The sequence below is a fragment of the Panulirus ornatus genome, chromosome 57 (assembly GCF_036320965.1).
Source record: "Panulirus ornatus isolate Po-2019 chromosome 57, ASM3632096v1, whole genome shotgun sequence".
Lineage (NCBI taxonomy): Eukaryota > Metazoa > Arthropoda > Malacostraca > Decapoda > Palinuridae > Panulirus > Panulirus ornatus.
In genome coordinates this window covers 21,930,127-21,957,993 of record NC_092280.1, presented here as the reverse complement: position 1 = coordinate 21,957,993, position 27,867 = coordinate 21,930,127, and the positions used below count along the sequence as shown (strand labels likewise).

The window sequence follows — 27,867 nt, the reverse complement described above, 5'->3', positions numbered from 1 at the left end:
GGTACATCTGATAAATACAAGTCCTGTACGGTACATCTGGTCAATACAAGTCCTGTACGGCACATCTGGTCAATACAAGTCCTGTACGGTACATCTGGTCAAAACATGTCCTGTACGGCACATCTGGTCAATGCAAGTCCTGCAAACCACAGCTTATTACCACGAGAGAGAGAGAGAGAGAGAGAGAGAGAGAGAGAGAGAGAGAGAGAGAGAGAGAGAGAGAGATACACTTGGGTGTTACTGAATGGTACGGTAAGGCGCCAGTAACTGAGTAAGTACAGTTTCAGCACGACCGCGCCCCAAGGCTCCAGCCACGCTGCCTTTTGCTGATACATGACTGATGAGGCTGTTTGTGGCGGCACTCCCCAGACCCCGAACACGCACGCCACAGCGTGGCCGACCGGGGCTCTAACTGGGGAACACGGGTCGTGCTCCGAGACCACAAGGCGGGTCACGTGTAATGCTACGCTGGTGTGTTGCTGAGGGAAATGTCGGGACCTCGCACGCTGACAGATGATCACTGCAGGAAGGTACTGTGGGGTACAGCTAGTCACTGCAGGATGGTACTGTGGAGTACAGCTAGTCACTGCAGGAAGGTACTGTGGGGTACAGCTAGTCACTGCAGGATGGTACTGTGGGGTACAGCTGGTCACTCCAGGAAGGTACTGTGGGGTACAGCTGGTCACTCCAGGATGGTACTGCGGGGTACAGCTGGTCACTGCAGGATGGTACTGTGGGATACAGTTGGTCACTGCAGGAAGGTACTGTGGGGTACAGCTGGTCACTCCAGGATGGTACTGTGGGGTACAGCTGGTCACTGCAGGAAGGTACTGTGGGGTACAGCTGGTCACTGCAGGAAGGTACTGTGGGGTACAGCTGGTCACTCCAGGATGGTACTGTGGGATACAGTTGGTCACTGCAGGAAGGTACTGTGGGGTACAGCTGGTCACTCCAGGATGGTACTGCGGGGTACAGCTGGTCACTCCAGGATGGTACTGTGAGGTACAGCTGGTCACTCCAGGATGGTACTGCGGGGTACAGCTGGTCACTCCAGGATGGTACTGTGAGGTACAGCTGGTCACTCCAGGATGGTACTGTGGGGTACAGCTGGTCACTCCAGGATGGTACTGTGGGGTACAGCTGGTCACTGCAGGATGGTACTGCGGGGTACAGCTGGTCACTGCAGGAAGGTACGGTGGGGAACAGCTGGTCATTACATGTTACTGTGGTCATTACATGTTACAGCCGGTCATTACATGGAAGGTACTGTGAGGTACAGATGATCAATACCGGTAAGTTTTGTACAGTACAACAGACGCCAGTCTCCAAGGCTCGCTTGTGTAGCCACACGGTTCGGGTCACGGGCCAAGCTGCACCACTGGTGGAAGTTCCCTTGGTTAGCCAGGCTATGGGAGGCCGCAGCCTATCTCCTCAGTATGAAGTTCTCCTCAGCAGAGGCTGAGCGAGGACCTCTGCCACCGAGTGGCTAGCGTGTGTGTGTGTGTGTGTGTGTGTGTGTAGGGAGGTTGAGCCATGGGACGGCTGGCTGGTGAGGGAGGGAGGGTCCGAACAAGCACAAGCGGCAGCTCCCCAATAGCCTGGTCCTCCAAACTCAGCATGACGTCCACCTGGACAATGAGGCACACGCGCCGACCTCCGTCAGACTCGGCCACTCCACAATCGTCTGTTCTACGAACGATCACTCCAATATACGCCACGACTTCCCCGTCGCCTTCCTTTCAACACCGCCCTCCTCATCGGGTCAAGAACTCACTCTCCAGGAACTACCATAGAGACGAGCGTCCAGTGTGTTCTTTTGTGGAAATTCACATGTAAGGATACAAAAAAATTCTAATGTCCAGTTTCGCTTTATTTGTATCCACGCTCATCCAGACTGTTTCTTCGAGAGCTGTCCGTCTTGTGAGCATCGTGATCAATTACTGCAGACGGAGGAGCGGAGTGAGTGTAGGGCAGTACCGGGTGATTGAGTGAGTGGGTTTGAGAACAGCCATGTTGGGTGGGGTGGCTGGCTGGATGGCTGGTTGGTGGGGCGGGGTGCGACAGTTGGCCTCCCCGTCCGACGCCCTGCGACAGCTGGGACACTCCTGGCAAACAATGGTCGAGCTCGGTACACACACACGTGTCAGAAACCTGCCCAACATACACGCACCAAATACACACACACACGCACATACCGTAATACACCCCGACATTAGTTCCCAGGTGCCTGCCGACGACAGGAGAGCCCGGCAACACAACGATTCAGTTCGCACACTACATTAATAATGCACGCGCCAGCCAGACATCATCACGAGCAGCGGGGCTTCCTGCTATGCAACATACTTCACGGGAAGGAAATTACTCCATTAGGCGTGTGGGGTGGGGAGGAGGGGAGTTCTCACGGTGGGAGGGGACGAGGACTTTTCTACTGTTCCGCCGCCAGACACCACCAGGTCCTGCCTGCCTCTTTGAGCACAAGAGTACCAGAATGGTGCTCTTAACAATGAGGTTTCTCAACACAGATCGGCAGAGCGACATGCTGCACTGGTCAACCACAGCTGACAACTGATGGGACTGTCAATAGTGATGGTTGTGACCCGCAGTGTCAGGAGGTAGAGGCCTCCTTAACCCTGGTGCCACGGTGAGGGGTGACCGACCCATGAACCCTCACCTTACATGTACCTTACAATGGTCTCGGAGGTCTTCTGCTCCTAGAGAACCTTACCTTACCTTTCTTATATTGTGCGATGCTTTGACAGGTCTTCTGCTTCCTTGAGCTTAGTCTATAGCGTTGCTTCACCGCTCGGTCGGGCTGCTGAAGGCCGCAATCGAAGGCGTAATTAATCACCATATCCTGACTGGCCAGGGATACACTTTACAGGCGCCTTTCCACGCCCTTCTATAATGTTCCCAAAGTATAGTCCACAGCGTCTCTCATGGCTGCAAGCAATGTCGCTCCTCTGATGTCTCCACTGGTTTCCCTCATCTTATTCACAGGTAATGCTATACAGCTTTCCATGTCTGTCGTGCTAATAAGGAGCCACTTTCCGGTGCAGGCTGGGAGCCACGCCCCTCAGTATTTTCCAAGCGAGAAACGTATTTCTCTCCCGTTTGTACCAGGGAGAAGACAGCCTCATTCTCCCGTTCCCACTCATTTACATCTGTGAAAGAATCACTGCTGACAGTGAAGTATTTCCGCACATTCTCCGACTGCAAATTCGCCCACCATGAAAGATGATTTAACGCGAAGCAGCAATCCAGACGGGAGAGCACAAGTGCCTTGACGAGCGCCATCATCGGTCTGTCTCACTTGTCTTGCAGGTCCATAATATCCAGCCAGCCATCCTTTACCAGAGGCAACTGTTGCTTCGTGTGTTCGCTGCAGGTCACGTTATCGCACATCATTACTCCGTCTTTTACACATATCTCCTCCAGCATACGATGAGACTTGTTTACATTCCGTATTCAACACTAAGCCCCTCTCTACTATGTAGTACAACTCTGGCATCACCCTCGGTGTCCACGTCCGTGTCCAGGTACGCGTGCGCGTCCACACCTTGGGTAAGTCCAAGATTCGAGATCACTTCTCATCCAGTAGTTGATGCATGGTCATGTAACTTCCTGTGTAAGAAACATAGTCATATGCGCTTCAGCAAACCACCAAAAGCAGGATGCCCTGAGCCTACATAGCATGCATTAGAGGCAACCTTCGCCATGGGTGATTACCTATGTTTCCTTTCTGCACTCGCCCAACAAGAGAGCACTTCAAACTGATTACACAGACATCATTTTCAGTGGCTGTCACAAAACTGCAGTCATGTCTGCCTGTTGCTGCTAATGCTGCTCCTCCACTGTGTCTTCTACTGCTGCCACGTCCCCAGAGGACTGGACACTGCCTGATTTCTTTTTTCTCCCCCGGTCTGTTGTGATCTGTTTTCGTGAAGTTGTATATCATCCATCTTCCTACTTCCCTATGTATTCCCATCCCAAGCATTCTCTGTGTGTTATGACACCATGGTAACCCTGGCCAAAGGTTTTGACAAGATCTGTAAATACTATGTAAGGATCTTATTTCTTCCGCGCCTCCATCTATAATTTCATCCTTAGCGATGATCAAGTCACTGAGAATGGTACGATCTTCCAGCCCAGAATCCGAGTGACCCTGGGTTATAATGACTAATTTCCTGGTCTGTGAACTTCTGTCTTTTGGATCACGGAAGTCACCACCCCATCAGAGATCTCTTTCACAGCTCGTATCAGTGTGGAAGAGGAACGAAATTATTTGGAATGCCTCGGAGTCTCTGAGGATATATATCCCTTACAGCGGAGACGGGAGAGGGGAAAATCGTTTATACCAGGGAAATCCTAGAAGGTATGATTCCCAACTTACACTAGGAAACCACCTCCTTCTGGCATGACAGACGAGGAAGACCTGGTAAAATACTTGCTCTGAACACCAGAGATGCAAAACGCACAAAAAGAGAGAGAACACCTTAAACAACCAGGGCCCCAGACTCTTCAGCATCTTGCCATCCACCATCAGGAAACACACGGCAGAGACGTTCCGAAGTGCCCCTGGACAAGTAACTACAAAGTGAACCACACCGGCTGGACTGTGTGGGCTGTGGCCTCCAACAGCTTGGTCGACCACCGACCCCAACCCAACAGCCTGACACACCCATAGACTTCGCCAGGTAATTCACCACCACGACAGTCGCCACATCACCAGAGGGATCACGTCCACAGTCAGAGCCAGACACACACAGTAAACCGAGCAACACCCAAAAAAAACAATGACACGACACGTATAACCCGCGGCGCCTCAACCAGGCAGCAGCAGTGGTCGTGGCGTCAGCTGGAGGAGGAGGAGGAGGGACCTGAGGGGGCGGGCGCCCGGCGCCCCCGCCCGGCAACACCCTCTCCTCTAATCTTCTTCTTCTTCAGTTGAGAGATTCTTCTCACACTCACCTGGAAATCCGGGGCCTCGTTAGGCTTCCCTGGTTCAGCAGGGCCTGAGTTGTGGCTGTGGCGCGGACTTACCACTTAATCCTCCTTGTTTCTTCTTCCCGGTCCTACAAGCCTTACAAGCTCCAAACACACACACACACACACACACACACACACACACACACACACACACACACACACACACACACACACACACACAGCCTGGATGACAAGACTTACTTCGTGTTGTTTTTCCTTTATCTCACTTTTATCATGGAGCTAATCAGGATGACGGTGAAGTAAATCACAAGGTATGACTGAAAGCACAGGATGATGATGACGACGACAGAGGAGCGTGTCACGTGACACTGCTGGAGCCAGGTCGTGGGTGTCGAATAGAAAACAAAACAAAATCCTCCGTGAGTCACAATGTCTCGCGATTACCTGGACTTTGACCACATGTCCTTCAACCCTTGAGCTGTGGCATGACCCCCCCCCCCCACCACACACACTCACCAGACAGTCATGACTCACTTGCCACACAGCTCGGTAACGACCCACTCTATCGACGCCTCACAAGTCTTGAGCCGACTGTGGTCCCCTCTGTGTGTGTGTGTGGCTCTCACAACCGTATGCAAATCTGAAGAACGTTCCGCTGGGCGGTACCATATGGAGTGGCATGGCCCTCCTGATCTCAAGGCTGAGCTGTGTGGCCTGTGGGTCGTTCTGTTCTTCTTCTCCCCTGTACTGCAGAGTTGAATCTTGTTTCTCAAGTCATTCGCCACAAGGCTGGCTTCTGGCTGAGCAAAACGATCTGTGAGTAACCTCCACCCATGCGATTACTGCTGCTTGTTTTGAAGGGTAGGGTGAGGTTAGCTGACAACGATAATCTACTCTGGAGAGTGTGGGTATTCCAGTGTCATCATCGATTTTTTTTTCTCCTCTCGTCTTGAAGGTTCGAAGAATCCAGCCAGCCATATTTCAAGAAGCAATAGTTTGCTCTGTGACGTTCGTTGAAGCTACCCGTCATAATCACAGTGCCTCGATATTTTTTTTTTCTTCATACTTGTCTTCAGCGATTCCACAGTTTTGTTCTCGGGGATTAATTTCTCCACTTCCACCGTAACACAAGTGAAACGTAAGTCTCCCGAGAAGCAGGTTCTGTGCAGCGGCCCACAGTGAGACTGCTAATGTGTGGTCTGAGGATCCGGCAGGAGATAAGGTCCCGCTTCGCTCCTGGTTCAAAGATGCCGCGAGTAGCACGTCGAGGTAACAGCCTCCCATTTCCTCTCTTTTTTCCCCCGAAAGAAAGAGCTCAAATTGAACACGTATCCAGTATCACAATTACCATATGTCTTTTGCTTAATTTTGCAATTTCAGGGCATTCGCAACCCACCTTTGCAGCCACCACCTCCCTTCCCCTAACACACACACACACACACACACACACACAAACAAACCATATCAGGTCATAACGAATGATCCTCACCTTGCATATACGTACCTTTCCATTGGTTCCATGTCGTGTCCTCTAACTGATGACACACCCCGTACTGCCGCAACTCAGCCTCCCAGGTGTTGACCTCGTGCACCAGTCTCTGTTGTCATCCATGCAAGCTGACCGATGATCGGCTTAAAGACCTGGAGGGAATCTCTTCGGGACCCCGGGGTCTTCCCATGTTGCTCTGTATAGACTATTTGCTGATGGGCCCCTGACATTATGCTACTGTCTCTAACGCACCCAAAAGCGTCTCTGCTCATCGGATGATTCGACCTGAACCTTCCCTAGTCTGCCGTCCAAGCAATGATTTACTCCGAGGTGTAAGGAGAGAAACCGTTACCAAAACGGCTAACCTCGGCCGAGGTGTAGGGAGAGAAACCGTTACCAAAACGGCTGACCCTCGAGTTGTCGACGACCACACAGTAATCGCGTGACGGAGCAGCCTGCCTAGTAATGCGTGGTCTACCTAGTGACGGGGGTCACACAAGCAGCCACCTCTTGGGAACAAATATCAAAGTAATACCTACAGAAGAGGGAAAGTGAAGCAATATTGCAGCGTAGGGCAAGTGGCCAAGTTTAGCGGTTAGCCTGAGAGGTGATAAGTCTCAGACTAGCTTTCGACTCAACTCTGCTGTAAATTAAGGATGTTGAGCTAGAACCACCCCAGATGTGAGAGCAGTACTACATACAAGAACGGATCAATCCTTTGTTGTACACACGAACGATTCCGTCCTGAAGAGGAAAATTTTCGACATCTAAACAGGACTCCTGGTTTCTTCTTCTTAGAGGCAGACAGGTGGTTCCGTAACATGGGGTTTCCAAGATAAGAGCGGATGTTCGCCGCAGCCATCTGCTGACAATCTCTCACCCTCACCCACCATCTGGTACCGCCATACAATGCATCGCAAAACCAAAATAGCTGGGGTCCTCCCGAACCAGGTCCAGTTGACCACTCCCACCACCAGCAATACTCTGTCAACCATTAACTACCTACGAACGTCAATAAAATGACTGTTTCATCAAGACGTGAATTCTTCTATCGAAAATGTCTAAAACAATTTGACTACATCCAGATTATTTCACGGGGCCGCATACTACCAGACCCCTCGTAAAACTTACGGGCGACAGCCTCGGCAGGACGAGTGTCCTGTTGGAGGATCAATTCAGTTGTCTAAATCACACTTAAACACCCGCTTGTTGAAGCAGACTACCCAGCACTATGGTGGTTCCAGCCACAACGGTTTTCACCTTTCGTTTACATGATAACATGATAAGTAAACCTTTCTACCCTTGATCGTCAGGTATACAAATACAGACAACTAACCTAAATCTAGTCTTTTATGCGACCTCACTCACTCCTTTTACAACCGTTTCCAATCTTTCTTCTCGCTTTACTATCATTTTGTTATTATTTGTCTTATCTTCCCATTCTCTTTTCCTCTCACACTCTCACTTTATACCGGCACCCGAGTCAAAGCACAAATTCTTTCTTTCAGTCTCAAAAAACCAGTTGTGCTGATATCTCTTCATCTCGAGAACATCACTGTAATCTACACTAGCTATTACTTCGCTGCTTTTGCTCTGTGCGGACAACAGGAAAGTTCCGTCATTTAGCTCACATGGGGCCATGGCTTATCCTTTATCGTACCCGTATCAAATACTTCAGCCACGTTCAGACAATAAGGCATGACAAGTTGTTTCCACAATGACGTGATCTGATAATCTCGTTCCATTGAACCTAAAAGTCAACAGAGAGCGCCACATTGTGCAACTAAGACATCATACCGTTCGTGGAATGTTGGCATGTGCACGACGTGCAACTGCTGATTCAAGTGTGTTGTATATTCAAATCTACACCAACGATCTGTTCCTCGTTTTTCCCAGTGTATAAAATGTGTCTCCAGATCATACTGGTGAATGGGTCAGGTTTAGAGAACTTCTAAAATCAAACATCAAATTATTCAAACTCATGGTTCAGGTTTGGAGAACTTCTAAAATCAAACATCAAATTATTCAAACTCTATATGCTTTAGAAATCTTGATTATGTCATTTCATATGACACTAAATACATATTCATAGGCTAATTATCGTCCAATGAGCTAAACGTCAGTAGTTGGAAAGCTTATGGAATCCATGATTCGACACAGCTGTGAACCATTTAGAGGACCACAATTCTCGACATGGTTTTCGATATAATCATGTGTGTCAAAAGTAAAGCAGATGATGTCGTCTATCTAGATTTTCAAAAACCAATCGATAAGGTTCCACATCAAAAGCTACGAGCAAAAATTAAGTCACATGGGGTTGTACTTTAATGGATGGGAAATTGGTTGAGTGGCCGTAAACGCACAGATGTGATGATTTATGGTCAAGCATTAGAATGGTTAGACGTAAACAAGTGGAGTGCCACAAGGATCATTCCTGGGACCGATTCTTTCTCATTATATATATATATATTAATGATACTCAAAATGGGCTGCACTGCAAGATATGAAAATTAGCTGATGATACAAAGCTGGGAAATAAATCTACAAATGAACGCCTGTAGCTTCAATTGAAGGTGATATAGACAAACTGATCCACTGGGCTTACATATAAGGTGGCAAATCAATTCTAATATCGAGAGGTGTAAAGTTACGCTTGGCGGTAGCAAAAACGAAAAGGCAAGCTACAATATGAATTCTGTTGACAGAAGCAGCGATAAAGAGCGACCAAAATTTTTGGATTCATGGGAAGGGCCTTCGATTCGAAGTCCAGGAAAATCATCCCTAATATTAACAATTCGTTGGTTCGTCCTCATCATTAATACTGCATTCAGTTTTGGTTAACCTACCGAAAACAGAGCGGAGAGTGCAAGCAGCGTCCAGCTACCAAGTGATGCCCTGAAGGAGAAACAAATCCTTTCGATTTTCTAAGCTAAATGCCTAAGAAAAAGAAGGCTAAGACGGTGATAAATATATATACAAGTATTAAAAATTATTAAAGCTTTTGATAATCCTGATCCATCAAGTAATCGCAATAATGCATACAAACTTATAAGCAAACGCTTTCCGTCCAATGAGGCGAGGTACTTCTTAAAACAAGACTTAACATTATTTGGCACGATCTGCCAGTTAGAGTGGTTGAAAGCAGAGCTAAACGTACGTTTAAGAACAGACTTGATCAATATTGCGCCTGAAGTCCACGACTTAACATTATTTGCGCCTCCTTGAGTCATACTGACAATTTGCTGGTTATTCACTCCGAATCATCTATATACCTTCTAACTTTTACCACACTAATAAGAGCTTCTGATATCTTCCACTGTCACAAACACAATCGAAAAGACCTAATGGTCTCTTGCTGTTTGAATTCTTCTGTATTCTTCTGTATTCGATTCCTCGTTGCCTCTTTCCTGAGATAAAAAAAACTATTAACTAGGAATTCTTGGTGTACCTAAATCTCTCCAAAAGTACAGTATAACTCAAAAACAAGGATCCGCGTTACCCTGAAAATTTAATGTACTGAAGCACAAACTTGTATGCAGTGTTCCACTGAAAAAAAAAAAAAAAAAAGGAAATTTCTATCAACTACATCACAGAAAGGATCCAACATTCTGAAACGTGATTTCGTAAACAGTCTCATCAAATATCCTCATTGCGAATTCAGTAAATTAAGACAGCAAAATGAACTTTACACATGAATACAGTCCACGCTCGGGGAGATTCCCAGCAAGAGAGCGGGCCGGAGGGCCGGCCTACCTAGCGAACAAGGCTAATCTCAACTGCAGGGACAAGAAAACCTACATACAATGATCATTACGATACTGCCATCCCTACACCGCTAAAATAATCTGGTTGGAGAAAACTATACAAATGTGCCAGTGGCAGTACGACGAACTACTACGCATGATAAGGAAATGTACTAGAGTACATAATGGTAAGTGAATTGCAGAATTTGACAGGCCAGCAGGAGTGGGATAAAGCCCGCGATTTCGGGACATCTTGATGAATCAAAGAGGGCTGCTGAAACTGAAAGAGGCGACAAAGGTTCATATGGGCGGTAAAATACATGAGGGATGATGCACTACGTTAAGACGAGGAACTGCTGTATCTGAGCGAGCAAGGACAACTGTAGTTGGTTCCTGGAAGAACCTGAATACCAATGTCCATTATCTAAAACGCATTCAAGTTCCCAGGGCGGCAGCCAGTGCAGTGGGCAACACAAGAGGGTTAGGACATGTAAATAATGCACTTAAGGTATCTTGATCAAGGTAGATGATACGATATGAAGGCACTCGAGACAAAAAGTGGCGTGGGAGGACTGGCTGGCTCTCTCTCTCTCTCTCTACCCTGCTTACCGTTAAGACTGAGTCAAGCGCGCCAACATCCCAACACCATGAGTGGCATGTCCTTACTCCCAGTTGTTTTTTCCCACTGTACTCTTGAAACTTGACAGGTAAATGCCAGCAAGCAATTAACGAATGGGGGTACTCACGGACTGTGACGGTGCGAGGGTTGTGACTGGTGACGCTGTCCTCCAGAGAAGCAAGACGGGATGTGAGGGAAGTGGCGCGAGTGTTAATTTTGACCAACTCTTCCTCCAGGCCCTGTGACATGCCCTGGGCTGCCACCACTAAGGAGGCAAGCTGACGAAGAGCCCCACACAGGGTCACATTAGTCACCGCTGTCAGGTCATATTCGCCTTCGAGGATCACCTCTTCCCCTGCTCCTGTGGTTCCCCAGGTGGACGGTCGCCTCGCCAACTTGTGGGGCGTTATTTGTCGCTTCACCAGCGGCATGCTGGTGGCTTTTAAGCTTGACAACAATTATCATATAACACTCATTTTTGGAAATCAAATCGACCCTTCACACTTCCATCTCATCTCACACGTGACACGCACCATTCGATGGGACCGCGATGTTAACACATGTTGTTAGAACGCCATCCTCGGCGCTACTGATGTTTGTCCTCGATACGGGGCCTTTCACGCAACACCTGCTCCCACTCAGTGTGCGTAACATTCTGTCAATGAATATCTCACCATCAGAGTTGCAGTTACATGTATACACATTTCGACAAACACTAACATTATTTGCAAAAACAAGTCTTTTTTCTTTCATATACGCATATAACTATAAAGAAAAATATATTTTCAAATTAATTGTTTACAATGTTACGGTCTTCTAAACTTGGTCTGTACCACCGAAACATCAAGGTAACACAAATCTTTTATTTGTTCCAAAGTATGTATATCTAATGGTATCATCCAATTGCTTAAAACGTAAAAAAAGAATATTCAGAATAAACTTAAACTACATATCTATAAAAAAAAATTTGATGAAAAACGAGATTCTACATAAATCGGTATTTTGGTTTAACTACGTAGGGACTCGAGGAAGATGCCTGTATAAGTCTACGGTTCGTGTAGTCTACTACTGTATTGTAATCTGAAGGTATGTAACTTATCCACCATTTTCACCTTATGGTCCATGATATATTTTCTGGTATCATAGACTATGGGGAGTAAGCCGTTCGTATAGGGCCAAAGGGATGGCTGAGTTCCCTCCTGAGTTGAGACTCTGACCACAGCCAGTTGAATGAACAAGTCTGCAGGTAATGCATAAGCTTAGGGACACTGTGCTATACGAGGAACGGTAAAGATTTACGTTGCTGAAGTGATTTTAACATAGGAATATCGACGAATAATCATAATCTATGGAAATGTTGCAGTTTAAGGACACCACGACTTTAACAGCAGTATTTTAAGAACCCATTAAGGGGTAAGTTTTAGTTTAGGGTCTTAACAGAAATAACATGAATTTGGAAGACATGAATTCTCATGGAGTCTTTCTGCTTAGTAAAAGTGACTTAGATAACATGACTCGGATCATCAATTTTTTTGGGGGGGATAATATTGGGAAGGTCAAGATGTTCAGAGAAAATGTAGCGTATGCATGAGTGAAACTCATAGAAGTCAACTGAATATATGAAAACTTCACCAAATACCCCAGCCAACTAAGACTTACCTTATTTTCAGTATGAAAAAATGCAACCATATTGGTATTTTGCATTAAGATGATGGAAAGTGTGTTTGCTTCATCTAACTGCCTGTAATCAGAATGATGATTGACATTGTCATTGGTATATTTCATATGCAAAATTGATAATTAAAGTAACTCAGGGACCCAAGGGTAAGCTGAGTTTTTCATGCATTGTGTTGATTTTTAGTTGCATTTCACTTACATTGTCCCTTATCATATCCTCCTACTATTTACCATTCCGTAACATAATTACCTTGATTAATTTCACATTGCTGTTAGCAGTGAATATTGGCTGATGAGGTTTTGCTAGTGTGAAAAGAATAGTATAACAGTTTTGGAAATTTATGGGTCCCCAATGTGAGAGGATATCTAAAGTGAAAAAATACATTAGTCCTATTAATTGGAAATGTCACAAAGTAAAGAAAATACTTATTAGGGCATTTCTTTTTTATGTTAAACCAAGGAACCTAGTGAAGAACTGTCCCTCTAAGGCTCTGTCATCTGTTCTTGATACTACCTCGCTCATGCAGGAAATGGCATGTATAAAAATATATATATATATATATATGTATATATCCTAGCATTTTACTGACCAACCCCTTGGGATAGATGAACAGCTGGGTTGACCATGGACCAACTGTCACTACTGGGATTTGATATGTGCTCAACCCTGTGTTCTTTGTGAATATGTCACAGTCAGGAACACCAACCACGACACCATGGAAGTCCATATTTATAGGTATATAGACATTTCAACATGGTGGTGTGCTAAACCTCATTTCGTGTTGATTTTTGATGAGTCATACAACTCTCTTCAGCCTCCAGTAGATTACTGATATGCAAAGAACTTTTCTTCTGTGATAAAACTTTGGTATCTGCTGAATCGTTATAACTGATGTGCCCGGACTTTAAAAGTATAGCCAAGTTTCGCACAGCTTAAGATATTGCGCAATATGGTTAACTATAATCCTAGAATTTTTCATGGTGCTAACTATAATTGCTGGTGATATGAGACAACTATAATCCTAGAATTTTCCATGGTGCTAACTACAATTGCTGGTGACATAAGGCATTTCTGCATACCAGTAAAATGTTCCTTTGAAGTAAAATGAGTCAGAAAGGCTGTCCATTTAAGTACAGCTACAGTTAGGGTCTCCATACCATAAAACCTATAAGGATGGCTGTGGTTCTTTACTTAGCTAGTTAAGGAAATGAGAGTCATGTGTATCAAGAAAATGTGGGGCAACTCCTCACCTTTTTATTAATTTTTTCTAACATGAAAGTTCAGATAATCAAGGTTTAGCAAATATAAATATTTAACCTTGCATTTTCAAAGATATTTATACAACAATGAAAAAAAATATGCTGAGGTAAACCATGGAAAGGTGTGTGGGGTCTGGATAGGGAGCTAGTTTTGGCGCATTGTACCATTAATTCTGAACCTCGAACAGTCTTTCTTTTAATACCTCATTCACACATGACTACATTCCTATATTTAGTCTACTATCTAAACTTTGTCACCCGTCTTTCATACTCCTTGCATTCTTTCCAATTCATTTTCTTGCTTGCTAACACTATTACCTCTCCACTTTTCCTTATACTATACCTCCACTTCTTCGTCTTCATATTCCTCACCACCACAAGAACTGCAGAATGGTCAGAATCTTTCCAAACACATTATCTACCTCTCCTTTCTTGTCATCCTCATTACACCCACACATATTCAGACCATATCTTAGTTATATCCACACACATTCAAACATCTCATCCTGAGCCTTTGAGGAGGATTAGGACTCCTCACTTGGATACTTCTGTTCCACCTTTGAAAAATTGAAAAACGAAAAGGACAGGGTTTTCAGCACCCTCAAAACTGCAGTTAGAACAGAACTAATTGACCTCTTAGAAGCATGAAGACAAGTTCAGATAAGCATAAATAGAAACATTTTCCATCACTGTAAGAAGTGTAAAGTAAAACATGTATATTGTTAATAACAATAATCGATCCTCCTGTCCCATATGGGAGACTGATTATGAAGCTGGATCACCAGGCAGGAATTAGGGGGAAAACTCCATCAATAAAGAGAAGATAATCTCACTGAAAGGAAGCAAAGCATATATGTCAAAAGAGACCATTACTCTTGATCTATGTAAATGACTTGGCAGGAGGTATGGACTCCTACCTCAGTACGTTTGCAGATGATGCAAAGATCATGAAGATAGTGATGAGAGAGGACGATTGTATCAACTTCCTGCGGGACCTACAGTGACTCCTAAGTTTGTCTGATATATGATGAAATTCAACCCGAGTAAATGTATAAATGTAAAGTAACAAGGATGGGACAAAGTGAAAGAAGGCCTCCATATGAATATAATCTAGCAGTAAATATGCTTCAGGGTTCTTTGTGTGAGAAGAAACACACACACAGTGTTTTTCCTTAATTTCTAAGTCATACTATCCACTAATTTTGTGAAAGCATAATGTAAATGTCATTATATCACTATACAAGAAATTCATATTCCTTTTGAAACTGGTAACAGTCTGTCAAGGGAATAATGTAGAATTTACATATCTGATCTGGATACACAGAAAAAGACAGGTTAGTTAAATATGCAACTTCTTTTATTTTAGTATTACAATACTCTTTAAAAAACAGACATGTTCACCACTGTGTTATAGTTTGTACCATTTAATTTTCAGATTTATTTTTGAATCCTCATCCATATAGTTTGTGTCAGGAATAGGTTTATACCACTGCCATCACTGAACATTCTCAAGGGAAAATTGAGGTAGTTGGCAAAACGGAAATATTATACAAGTTTATATAAAACAATATAATCAGTACTAAATTTTACAGTGTAGCAAATAGAAACAATAACATGCACAGTGACAAGTAACCAGCCACTAAGGCCTAACTCCTGCACTTTTTAGCATATTGTGTTGAAACATCCTCAGAACTTACATACATTATCAGTGAAAGTAATGGCCAAAACATACCTATGTGATTTTTTTCATTGTTATTTGAATATTGTTGAAATTGTTTAAATACATGTATTAAACAAAATGAAAAACCAAGAGGTTCAGGGTTGGAAAGAAAATGTACCTAAGGAGCTCGTGGTTAATATACCAGTTTTTTCTTTTTATAATCATTGTGACTCGCTGATAATATTTCATAAGAAAATTATTAAAGTGTAAAAACACCAGCCACACCATTCAGGTGTGATTTCATCAAGATCAAGCAAGCATCGACAACACTGACTCCACTTTTGCAAGAAACACTTTCTCCTGTCTCATATTCGTCAACTTTCATTACTGGGAGAGTTGGTGTCAATAAAGTTACTCTCCATACAGTACAAAGATAAATCAAGCAATTCAGGATCATCCTGATCTTAAAAAAAGTTTAGTTAAAAGCTGCTCATTATTCTTCCTTGAAAACTCAGGAGAATTTCCTGTCATTGGCATGGCTGAAGGATGACCGAGTTTGAGGAGAAACTATTTGGTACTGCCATCTTGGCAACCATCCAGGCTTGGCAAGTGGCCTTGTGAATGAGGTGCAAAACTCATTGCATAAATTTATATCTAGAGGAGTTGACTTGTTCACGTAGATATGTCTATTGGAGTAAAGTGGTTAAGGCCTGAATACTAAGGGAGAAAAAAAATTTCATGCACATCACAAAAAGTTGTTTTGCAGATGTAAATACAATGTAATAACAGATTACACTTGCAACTTTGTTGTAGTAATGGTTGATTTTCATCTTTATCAATAGCAAACTTGTTTTAGTAGGGATTGATTTTCATCTTTATTAATAATCTGTACATTTGAATCCTTTTTTATTTTTTTCAGGTACAGATGAACTATTAACACGAAGAAGGTACATAATGTAGATTAAAAAAGATGGATTTAAAATCACTACTTCAAAATCATTTGGATAAGCGAGAAAAGGAAACTGCAAGTCAGTATAATACAAAGGAAGATTCTGGCTTCAATTGTGAAATTAGTGAGGAAGAAAATGTAGATAAATTATTTGAAAAATACTATTGTGAGTGGAAGGGTATTAATAGGGAGTCAACAGCCAACAGAAGCGGCACTGGATATTCTTTACTTCCAGTAATTCCAAAATTTTACCACAAACTTCCACCTGAAGATGATCAGCTGTTACAGAAGTTGCGTGAGGAATCACGGGCTGTGTTTCTTCAGAGGAGAAGTAGAGAGCTCTTAGATAATGATGAGCTGAAGAATCTGTGGATGCTGCTAGATGAACATGGTGATGAAGAACAAATGATAAATTATGAAGACTTTTTAAAGGTAGCAGAGCAAGCAGGACCAAAATGTAAACAGTATTTCCAGCCATCTACTTTTTGCAAGTTACTGCAGAATGAGCCTTATGGTCGTATTTCTGTAATGAATTTCTTCAATTATGTGATGCGAAAGGTGTGGTTGCACCAAACACGAATTGGTTTATCACTATATGATGTGACTGGTCAAGGTTATCTTAGGGAGTCAGATCTAGAGAACTATATTCTTGAGTTGATTCCTACATTACCTCAGTTAGATGGCCTTGAAAAGTCTTTCCACTCATTTTATGTATGTACAGCTGTGAGAAAGTTTTTCTTTTTCTTGGATCCAATGCGTACTGGACAGATCAAGATACAAGATATTTTAACATGCAGTTTTCTTGATGATTTATTGGAGCTCCGTGATGAAGAGTTACCCAAAGATCAGCTGCAAAATAATTGGTTTTCGGCTCCTTCAGCTCTTAGAGTGTATGGTGTGTATTTAAACTTGGATAAAGATCATAATGGGATGCTTTCTAAAGAAGAACTTACTCGCTATGGTATGGGAACCCTGACTCCTGTGTTCATAGATCGAGTCTTCCAAGAGTGTTTGACTTATGATGGTGAGATGGATTACAAAACTTATCTGGACTTTGTATTGGCTCTAGAGAATCAGAAAGAACCTCAAGCTTTGCACTATTTTTTCAGAATTCTTGATATTGATGGTCGAGGATACTTGAATGTGTTCACACTAAACTATTTCTTTCGATCTATTCAAGAGCAGATGCGAAAGCATAATCAAGAACCAGTGAATTTTGAGGATGTGAAAGATGAGATTTTTGATATGGTAAAACCAGCAGATCCCTGCAAAATCACACTACAAGATCTCATAAACTGTGGTCAAGGTGATGTTGTCAGTAGCATTCTTATTGATCTCAATGGATTTTGGACATACGAAAATCGAGAAGTTCTTGTGGCAGACAGTAATGAAGAAACAGCCCAAGTTTAAATTAACTGTAAGTTGTTACATTCAACCAATTTTTTTTTTCCTTCTCTGCAGTCTGTCATAAGCATTACTGGAGATCCCCAACTTACGAACAGGTTACATGACTGAACCCTGTTCATAAGTTGGAAAATGTAAAGAAATGATAATTCACATAAAATTGGAGTAAATACATTTGCTTGACCATCAGTGTATTAATTATTCTATTCTGAAATAAATATAGTTAATAAAACATTATGTTCATGTTATGTATGTTTCACTGAAACTAGAGCCCCCTATCCATAAACAAGCCTCACAGACCATTCCATGGTTTCTCTCATATAGGGGAAAAAGAATACTTCCCATGTATTCCCTGCGTGTCGTAGAAGGTGACTAAAAGGGAAGGGAGCGGGGGGCTGGAAATCCTCCCCTCTCGTTTTTAATTTTCCAAAAGAAGGAACAGACAAGGGGGGCTAAAGTGAGGATATTTCCTCAAAGGCTCAGTCCTCTGTTCTTAACGCTACCTCGCTAATGTGGGAAATGGCAAATAGTATGAAAAAAACATATAAATATATTGGCCATTCTTTGTCTGTTTCCTGGCGCTACCTCTCTGACATGGGAACCAGCAAATAAGCATAAAATAAATATGATATATTTATATATACAAATGCTCCCCGACTTACGACTATCCATACATATGACAAGAAAAAAATATAAATTAAAAAATATACTTAAATATAAAAATTACTTTCTTGTACATCACTGCTAATAGCTGCATGCATACAATAGTGAATGTCAGAGAATCCCGGCGTTGTGGACATCACTGCATCTCTCTCGGTTACCATTCAGTAAGTATGCATTATTCAAGTGAGTAAACCATTTTCGAGTTAAACCCCAAAGAAGATGACAAGCAAGAGGAAAAACCCATCATGTTGATAGATCTGGCAAGAAGCCGAGGGAGACGCTCGATTTGGAATTGAAAATTAAGGAAATCACCCAATATGAAGGAAGGAAAAAAAATGTGATTGCATGTGTTCTACAGCTGTCCCATTTGGCAGTCTCCCCATTTTTAAAGGACAAAGAAAAAATACGTGAAGCAGTGAAAGGTTCGGCAAGTATGAAGTCTACGTTAATAACAAAGCAACGACAAGGGCTCATCTATAAAATGGAAAAGTTGTTGATGCTGTGGATGGTAGATAAAAAATGTGTACCACTAAGCTTACTAACAATTCTGTCGAAGGGTAGAAGTCTTTTTGAGACTTTGAAGGAGTGTGCAGGAAAGGATTACATTGAGAACTTCACAGCAAGTCATGGTTGGTTCAATAGATTAAAAAGAAGATATAGCTTGCAAAGTGTTCGAGTCACAAGTGAAGCAGCAAGTGCTGACAAAGAAGCTTCCGAAAAGTTCTTTGAAAGTTTGGATGAATAAATCCATGAACTAAAGAATCTCAAATGAAAGGTAAGAAGAAACTACAGAATCATATAATACAGCTGGTTAGTAAAAAAATGAGATAATCATGATAGAAATTGAGTAGGATAAAAGAATGCTGTATGGATATACAATTTCTACATAACATGCTGACATATGTCCAACTTACGTTCATTTCAAGATACAGGCAGTTGGTCAAAATGGAACTTGGACGTATGTTGGGAGCATGTGTGTGTGTGTGTATATATATTCATACTTGCTTGCCTTCATCCATCACTGGCACCATCCCTGCCTTACAGGAAACAGCATTGCTACCCCCTGCTTTAGCAAGGTAGCTCCAGCAAAAACAGACAAAAAAGGGTTTCTAGCTATCATGTGTAATGCACCAAAACCACAGCTCCCTATTTGCATCCAGGCTTCACAGACCTTTCTATGGTTTACACCAAACGTTTCACATGCCCTGGTTCAGTCCATTGACAGCACATCAACCCTGGTATACCACATCATTCTAGCTCGATCTATTTCATGCACGCCTCTCACCCTCCTGTATATTCAGGCCCCAATCGCTCAAAATCTTTATCACTCCATCCTTCCACCTCCAATTTGGTCTCCCACTTCTTGCTCCCTCCACCTCTGACACATATATCCTCTTTAAAGGTCAATCTTTCCTCACTTATTCTTTCCATATGTCCAAACCATTTCAACACACCTTCTACTCTCTCAACCATACTCTTTTTATTTCCATAAATCTCTGTGACCCTTTCATTACTTAATAAAACCACCTCACAGCACATATTGTCCTCAAATGTTTCATTTCCAACACATCCACCCTCCTCCACTCAACCATATCTATAGCCCATGCCTTGCAACCATATCTCGTTGGAGCTACTATTTCTTCAGACATACTCATTTTTGCTCTCCGAGATAATGTTCTCTCCTTCCACACGTTCTTCATCACTACCAGAACCTTCGCCCCTTCCCTACCCTGTGACTCACTTCCATCCAGTTAGAACAGTTACCAAACTTTGGATTCTTTTGATTTGGCTGTGATTAGTATTGGTTACAATATATGTTTACTATGTCAGAACAATTAAGTTTGAATCTCAGTGTAATATTGTAATGAAAATTATAATTATCATGTTTGATGGCAAATTAAGCATTTTGATTTGATGAATTTGTGAGCATTTTAAGAAAACAGTTTGTACTCTTAGCCTCAGTATATTGCTTATATTCCAAGGAAAGTGCATTAACAAAGAATGATCATGAGTGACAGACAGGGAGGGTAACATATGTATTATGTGCTTTCAATGAAAGTTTAAGTATGGACAAATCTTTTAATCCCTCTACACGAACTATTTCCTCATAAAGGATCCTGGTAATTGCCAAGCAGCCACCCATCTTTCACTTTCTCTCTTCAAAGATCCTTTTATTGAACTCCTTTTTTCCCAAAGAGGGTCATGTCATGGCTAGGCATCCAACCACAGTTTATGTCATAAGTCTCCAGGAACCCTGCATTTTCACTAAATTACACACACAAAAAAAGTGTAATTATTGTTCACTTACTATGAGGATGCTTCCCAATTTATGTGCAAATTGTCAACTCATTTGCAAGTACATTATCCTCTCTTCATACCACCTCAATAATGTCACTTTCTTCATCAACACTATAATTCCTTGTGGCTTCCAGTTTTCCTCATTCCTGGTGATATCTACTTCTTCAGACTCGTATCTCAAAAGTGTCTTACATCAGTTGCATGACGTCATTGTAACATTTTATCATACACACATTAAAGGTGACTTTTTAATTATGTATGTCATAAACTGCATATATTTTTTCTTATAACAGTTATACAATGAGTAGTCCTGCCCCAGATCCAGTCTTTGTTTTACGAGGTGCCAGATCTCCTGTAATGTCAGTTGCATTCCTCCATCCACCAGAGGGAGAAAACCTGCAGAAGATTGCTGCTGGAACTCAAGATGGCCATATACTGATTTGGGATCTGAAGGTTTGTTTTAAGGGTGATGTGTAACTGAATTTTTTTCTCTAGTGAATAGTCACAACTGATAACATTAATGAAGCACTTATCTAGTGCTACCTGACTGAAAAATATTTAAGAAATTCCTAGAAAAGGCACAGTGTTGATTTCTATTTGCCATTCCACCCAATTTGTCTTTTGTTGATCCTGCTCCCTCAACAGACCATTTTGACCACTCATGAAGTCTCTCTGCCCTGCATCAAGGGCAGATTTTTGAGTTTACTGTGTAATTTCTTTAAGAAACTTTAGTCCTTAAATATGAGCATACTAACAAATTCTTTGTCAGAATGTTCATTAACCACAGCTAATGTTGGATGCATTCATGGTAAGAGTACATGTAATGAATACATGCTGCTTTTTGGTCATATGATTTAGGAAGTGCAGTTGTGCCTTAAATGGCAAAAACAAAAAAAAAAAAAGTCTTCATGTATTGTACCTCAACTAAGAAGTTCCTTTGGCATGGGAACTAAAACAATCACTCTGGAAATAGCTGCTGTATATTGTTTTATGGTATATTAGATTAAAACAGATGAAACCTTCATTAGTCTTTGGATGTGCAGCAATGTTTCAAAGATCCAGAATGAATGGCTCTTCTCCATTTTGCATGTGAGACAATGCATTGAAATTTGTCTGCAGTAATTAAGAGCTCTCAGCCTAGTAAACTTCTTTGGGTCCTGGTTCAGTCCATTGACAGCACGACCCCAGTATACCACGTCATTCCAATTTACTATATCCCTTGCCCACCTTTCACCCTCCTGCATGTTCAGTCCCCAATCACTCAAAATCTTTTTCACTCCATCCTTCCATCTCCAATTTGGTCTCCCTGCCCTCCTTGTTCCCTCCACTTCTGACTCATATATCCTCTTTGTTAACCTTTCCTAACTCAGTCTTTTCACATCCTAAAGACTTCAACACATCCTTTTCTGCCTCTCTCAACCACACTTTTTATTTCCACACATCTCTCTTACCCTTTCATAATTTACTAGATCAGACCACCTCACACCACATATTGTCTTCAAGCATTTGATTTCCAACATGTTCACCCGCCTCCGCACAACCCTTCCTATAGCCCATGACTCGCAACCATATACTATTGTTAGAACTACTATTCCTTCAAAGATACCCATTTTTCCTCTCTAAGATGTTTTCCTTTTCCACGCATTCTTCATTGCTCCCAGAACCTTCACCCCCTCCCCCGCTTCCTATAGAAATTGAATACAAAGAGGGTTTCCAGCCCAACACTCCCAACCCCCTTAATTGTGTTCTAAAACACACAGGAAATACTTAAGTAGAATTGCTTCTATATCCCAGGGTTTCAGTGACTTACATAACAGCTAAGGAATGGATGTGAGCAAATGTGGCCTTTCTTCGTCTTTTTCTGGCACAACCTTGCCGATGTGGGAAACAGTGATCAAGTACGAAAAAATATATGCATATATACGATGTATTTATACTAACCCATAACCTCATTTATAGAACTCCTACAGCTCCCTAAAAATATATACAACTTCCATCTTCTGACATTCATCATTCCAGATTACGAAAAAATATCCAGTCCTAGCTGAGCCTTTCTGTTTATACACTGATGTTATTGACAGATTCTCTGGATTAATCTACAAACTTAAGGAAATTTAATACGCAAATTTGATGTGCATCACACATGACAGCCAAAGAATGAATGCAAGCAAATACAGCCTTTCTTTGTTTGTTCCTTGTGCTACCTCACCAACACAGGAAACTAAACATGGAACCATGGAAGCGGAAGTGGATCATAGGGTGGGGGAGGGGGCGAAAATTCTGGGGGCCTTGAAAAATGTGTGGAAGTCGAGAACATTATCTCGGAAAGCAAAAATGGGTATGTTTGAAGGAATAGTGGTTCCAACAATGTTGTATGGTTGCGAGGCGTGGGCTATGGATAAAGTTGTGCGCAGGAGGATGGATGTGCTGGAAATGAGATGTTTGAGGACAATGTGTGGTGTGAGGTGGTTTGATCGAGTGAGTAACGTAAGGGTAAGAGAGATGTGTGGAAATAAAAAGAGCGTGGTTGAGAGAGCAGAAGAGGGTGTTTTGAAGTGGTTTGGGCACATGGAGAGGATGAGTGAGGAAAGATTGACCAAGAGGATATATGTGTCGGAGGTGGAGGGAACGAGGAGAAGAGGGAGACCAAATTGGAGGTGGAAAGATGGAGTGAAAAAGATTTTGTGGGATCGGGGCATGAACATGCAGGAGGGTGAAAGGAGGGCAAGGAATAGAGTGAATTGGAGCGATGTGGTATACCGGGGTTGACGTGCTGTCAGTGGATTAAATCAAGGCATGTGAAGCGTCTGGGGTAAACCATGGAAAGCTGTGTAGGTATGTATATTTGCGTGTGTGGACGTATGTATATACATGTGTATGGGGGGAGGTTGGGCCATTTCTTTCGTCTGTTTCCTTGCGCTACCTCGCAAACGCGGGAGACAGCGACAAAGTATAATAAAAAAAAAATAATAATAATATATATATATATATATATATATATATATATATATATATATATATATATCATTCACTGGCTGATAAGCTGTGCTGGTTGAAATTTGGAATTATTGCCTTTTTACAAGTAATTGCAAATTCATGAATCTTGCATGCCTTAGGAATCTCAAAAACCTTAAAAAAAAATATGAACCCCTTTAAGAGAGTACAAAATATTTCATCTAGCTGTGTTGGCTACAGGTTTTTATTGTCAACAAAGATCATAAAATGGTTATTTTTAAAGCTAAAAATCTTTTAAGGAGGTTCCTATAGTGAAGAAACAAGTAAGAGGGAGATGGAGTAAAGGGGAGGACTTGGTGAGTATTATGGAAACATGTATGAGCATAGTGTGATGTCCCTTAACAATAAGTGCTGAGGAAACAAACATATTGTATCAACCCTTGATTTGACTGGTTTGAAATTATGATAAAATTAAATATCATGTATAGCTGCCACATCAGTATTCTGGAAAATTTTGTCAAGGTAAATTTCACTTATATCATTTTGGTTAGATTACAAGTTTTGTGATCTTTTCCTTATGACACATCAAATATGAGTAAATGACAGAAGAGAAAAATGCAATTATATTGATGTGGTAGCCTCAGAAATCATAATTGATGCTTAGCATGTTAGTTTTTAATGTATTTTTCAGTACACTCTGAAATCCAGAAAAATGAAAAAAAAATTTCAGTACTCTGACCACAGACATTATGTTTTTGTTTTACCTTCACTTAGATTTTCTGTCAAATAACTCTTTCATTATTTTCTTTCAACAGACCAAATGTGTGGTTAAAGAGTGGTTAGGTAATTCCTGTTCATCAATTTTGTGGCTGCACAGTCATTCTCCAGAGGAACTTTGGACACATGGAAGGCATGACAGAATCAAACTTTGGGACATTAGTGCCTCTAGTCCAAAGGTCAAAGTGCAGTACCCCATCAGTGACTACCTTGGCTTTAGCCAGTCTCATCTTACAAATGTGGATAATACAAAGTTACTGGCCATACCTGGGCCTAACCAGGAAGGTGTTACTATTTGGGACATTGACATGAAGTTCAAAGTGTGTTCATTGTTGCCATCAGATCCTACAAGTTGTGGAAGCCTAATGCAAGTGAGATGGGTAAAAATTGAAACAAATGTTGGTCTTATTGTTGTGTATGAAAGTGGACACATTTCTCTATGGGGCTGGAGTAACAGGAAAATCATCAGTGAAGCTCAAGTTTCCGAAAATCCTATATGTTTAACATTTGATGATAAAACTCAAACAGGAATAATTGGCACCGCTTCAGAAAAAGTATTTCTATTTCACATTAGCAATGAATTTATGGTAAGTGTTACTAAAGAGTTACATATTACTAATGCTGGTCTGTCATCATGCATCATAAGACCAGATGGCAAGCTTCTTGTAACAGGTGGTTGGGACTCTCGTATCCGTATATTTTCTAACCAAAAACATAAGCCATTAGCAGTTCTGCATTACCACAAGAAAACAGTAGAAAGTCTGGCTTATTCTACCAGTAATGTTGAATGCTTTGGTTCAAGATTTCTCCTTGCAGCTGGCTCATCAGACAAGAGTATTTCTCTCTGGAACTTATTCACTTAATGAAAATATATATCTTGGCAATGGAAATTGCTGCTGCTTTTTATTTCCACTACTTACTGACCTTATTTTTTTCACAACTGGGACAAAATTATACAAAGAAATCAGCCAGCAACCTTATATGGCCATGATACAATGCTGAAGTTCATTAAAAAATCCATTAGAGAAAGGGATTTTTCTTTTGTCCATCATAAATTGAAAGAAATGCAAAGATTTACTCTTCAATGTACCTCAAAAGGTAGTAAAAAAATTATTCAGACCGATAACTAAAAACAAGCAAGCAAAGTGATGTCACTATAATCCATGAAATGATGGTAAATTACTTATTGGTGCTTCAACAGAATATAACAGAAATTTATGTAGTCTAGTACTGAATTAGGAAGGGTAAGACATGCATAGGCACGGCAGATGAAAGTTTCAAGGGTGGTTTAGAACAATCTTGCTTATTTCAGTTGAGAAAAATGTTGTGTGTGTGTGTGTGTGTGTAACGTGCACGAGATTCCTCATGTATAATTTTGTAATCTAATTTTGCATTTCTCAGACTCAGTCTCTGATGCCAAGAGGCACTCATGAAAAAAAATCCTTTTGACAAGCTAGGATCATTTCAACTTAATTACATACTTTAAGTCCTCCAGCTTACTAAGTAAAGTCTAAGACTTTTCAAATCAGTTTTCTTACCCCTTAATGCCTACATATGGATGATTATACAAGATGAATGATGTGTCTAGACTGATACTTATGTATTGTCTCAAGCCTCAATTTCAAGGCTGTGATCTGAGTGTGGGTGGTGGCAGTGCTCAATATTTTTTTTTTCCTTCCTTTAGTCATCCTGCAACCAAGCTGATGGGAGCAAAATTTAATGATCGTTATTGGAAGAACACCAAGCAGATTTTAGCTAGATTTAAAAAACCAGGCAGATGGTCCCGAATTACTTGAAAATGATGATCTGTCTTTGGATCTTTAAGAAAATGATTTCATGAACACCAACACCTCCAGCATTGAAAGTTCACCATGATTAGGCAAGAGAAGGATGCTAGGAAAAGTGGAGGTAGTATTGCCAGTGCCTAACTCACTCTGACAACCCCATGTCTAAATGATATGGCTAGTAATCTTACTAACTTTAATAATTAAGTTTTGCTGTTACGAAAAAATTATCTCTGAATCTTTGTGATTATAGCCAGAAAAGATTGTCTGTATAAGATAAAACACATTTAGCAATTAATATTTTGGTGGAGGTAAAATAAACAAAACATGCACAAAGGTAACTCAATGGACATTCAAGCCTTACTTTTGCACTGTCAGTGTGTCATGCTGAAACATTTACAAAGCTTCTACTTATTATTTCACAGAAAGTAGTGGTTGAAATATACTTCTGAAGATATTTATTACACTGTTAAATGAACATCTTTGAAATTGTAGGGTTCATTACACTTTTAAACAACTTGAAAACTTGAAGGTTAGAAAGGTTAACTTACTGAAATATTAAGGAGTTAATCTACCATACACAGTCATTTTGTTAAAGTGATTTTCCTTGTTTGGAGCAAATCTAAAAATGCCATACTTTTGCTTAGTACCTGTATGTGTTTTCTTCCCATTTAGAGGGTAATTTTCTTGGTAATGATCATTAGAATATTTAATATCTTCAATGATGTATTACACGACTGAAAATAAAGAATTTTATTTACCGTTTTTGATATCATTAGTCAAGCTTTAAATGATGTTTTTTTATACAAAAATAAATTTTCTTTGATAACATTTTATTTTGAATAAACCATCGAACAGTGTGGAGCTTCGCTATGTATGGTAGGCTATGCTTTCCTTGTTGCATTACAGAATGGACGAGTGCAAAAGAGCTGTTCCTGATACTACTTCACGGAAGTGGAAGAAACAAATGTAATAGAAACAAAATGAATGTCAAAGTGCTCAGATGAACTTTACATAGTGCAGATTTTAATCCTGAATAAAGTAGAGACATTATCTTCAACCTTCAAAATTTCATGTGACTGGCTGTCAGCTGCTTAAATACAATTTTGGTGAAAATACTGTAGATACATAATTATGTCCCTCAACTGCCCTCAGTCATGTAGTTCTCTAATCAAACCCATTTAGTTGGAATGTGTGCTAACACATGACTTAAACAGAGCAAGTCACATTAAATGCTTAAAAAAAAATACCTTCCTCTGGACCTTCATTAATCATTTTTTTTTAGGTGATATGACCAAACTTGAGATATATATTCTAATTCAAGTCTAAAAATGTACAGCAAAAGAATGGGTGGTAATTCAGATGTGGAATGACCTGTAAGATAATGTTGGAGTGCAAGGGAGTGAGTTCAAGGCTGATATTTGTTAGAATGAAAGTGGAGGTCAGTAACTGTTAGTGCTTTTACACCTCAAAGAAAGAGGAATAAAGATGTGGTAGATGCATTTTGGGAGATGAGTGAGTGTTATGGCAGTTCTAAAAATGAGGAAAAGCTTTTCAGTGTGTGTACTGAAAAAGGAATGGTTGTTAGGAATACCTGGGGTAAGATAAGGTGAATTAAAGTTTATGAAAGCGAGTAGGGTTG

At 41.3% G+C, this 27,867-nt stretch overlaps 3 protein-coding genes across 7 annotated transcripts in view; 2 read left to right on the top strand and 1 right to left on the bottom strand.

The window, feature by feature from the left end:
• The window catches only part of LOC139766261 (uncharacterized), a 366,776-nt gene extending 355,357 nt beyond the window's left edge, over positions 1 to 11,419 (bottom strand). For 3 of the 4 annotated variants that reach the window (XM_071694658.1, XM_071694659.1, XM_071694660.1), the window contains exon 1: positions 10,926 to 11,402. In XM_071694658.1, coding sequence (XP_071550759.1) covers positions 10,926 to 11,229 — 304 coding nt within the window. In that variant the 5' untranslated portion in view covers positions 11,230 to 11,402. Of the gene's footprint in view, positions 1 to 10,925 lie in introns of all 4 variants that reach the window. The other variant, XM_071694662.1, reaches the window with a different exon arrangement.
• Positions 11,420 to 11,798: 379 nt separating this feature from the next.
• On the top strand, positions 11,799 to 17,996 carry LOC139766256 (serine/threonine-protein phosphatase 2A regulatory subunit B'' subunit gamma-like). The gene is made up of 2 exons (XM_071694650.1): positions 11,799 to 11,884; positions 16,315 to 17,996. Exon 2 carries the CDS (start codon positions 16,366 to 16,368, stop codon positions 17,752 to 17,754), a length of 1,389 nt encoding a protein of 462 aa, XP_071550751.1. The 5' UTR covers positions 11,799 to 11,884; positions 16,315 to 16,365; the 3' UTR covers positions 17,755 to 17,996.
• An 869-nt stretch (positions 17,997 to 18,865) lies between these two features.
• LOC139766258 (guanine nucleotide-binding protein subunit beta-like protein 1) lies at positions 18,866 to 26,987 on the top strand. 2 transcript variants are annotated; one of them, XM_071694656.1, is made up of 3 exons: positions 18,866 to 19,186; positions 21,095 to 21,162; positions 24,480 to 26,987. In XM_071694656.1, the coding sequence occupies exons 1-3, from the start codon at positions 19,180 to 19,182 to the stop codon at positions 25,302 to 25,304; spliced, it is 900 nt and encodes a 299-aa protein (XP_071550757.1). In that variant the 5' UTR covers positions 18,866 to 19,179; the 3' UTR covers positions 25,305 to 26,987. The 2 variants fall into 2 exon arrangements, with proteins under 2 accessions (XP_071550757.1, XP_071550755.1); XM_071694654.1 differs by having other exon boundaries at positions 21,003 to 21,162.
• Positions 26,988 to 27,867: the final 880 nt, after the last annotated feature.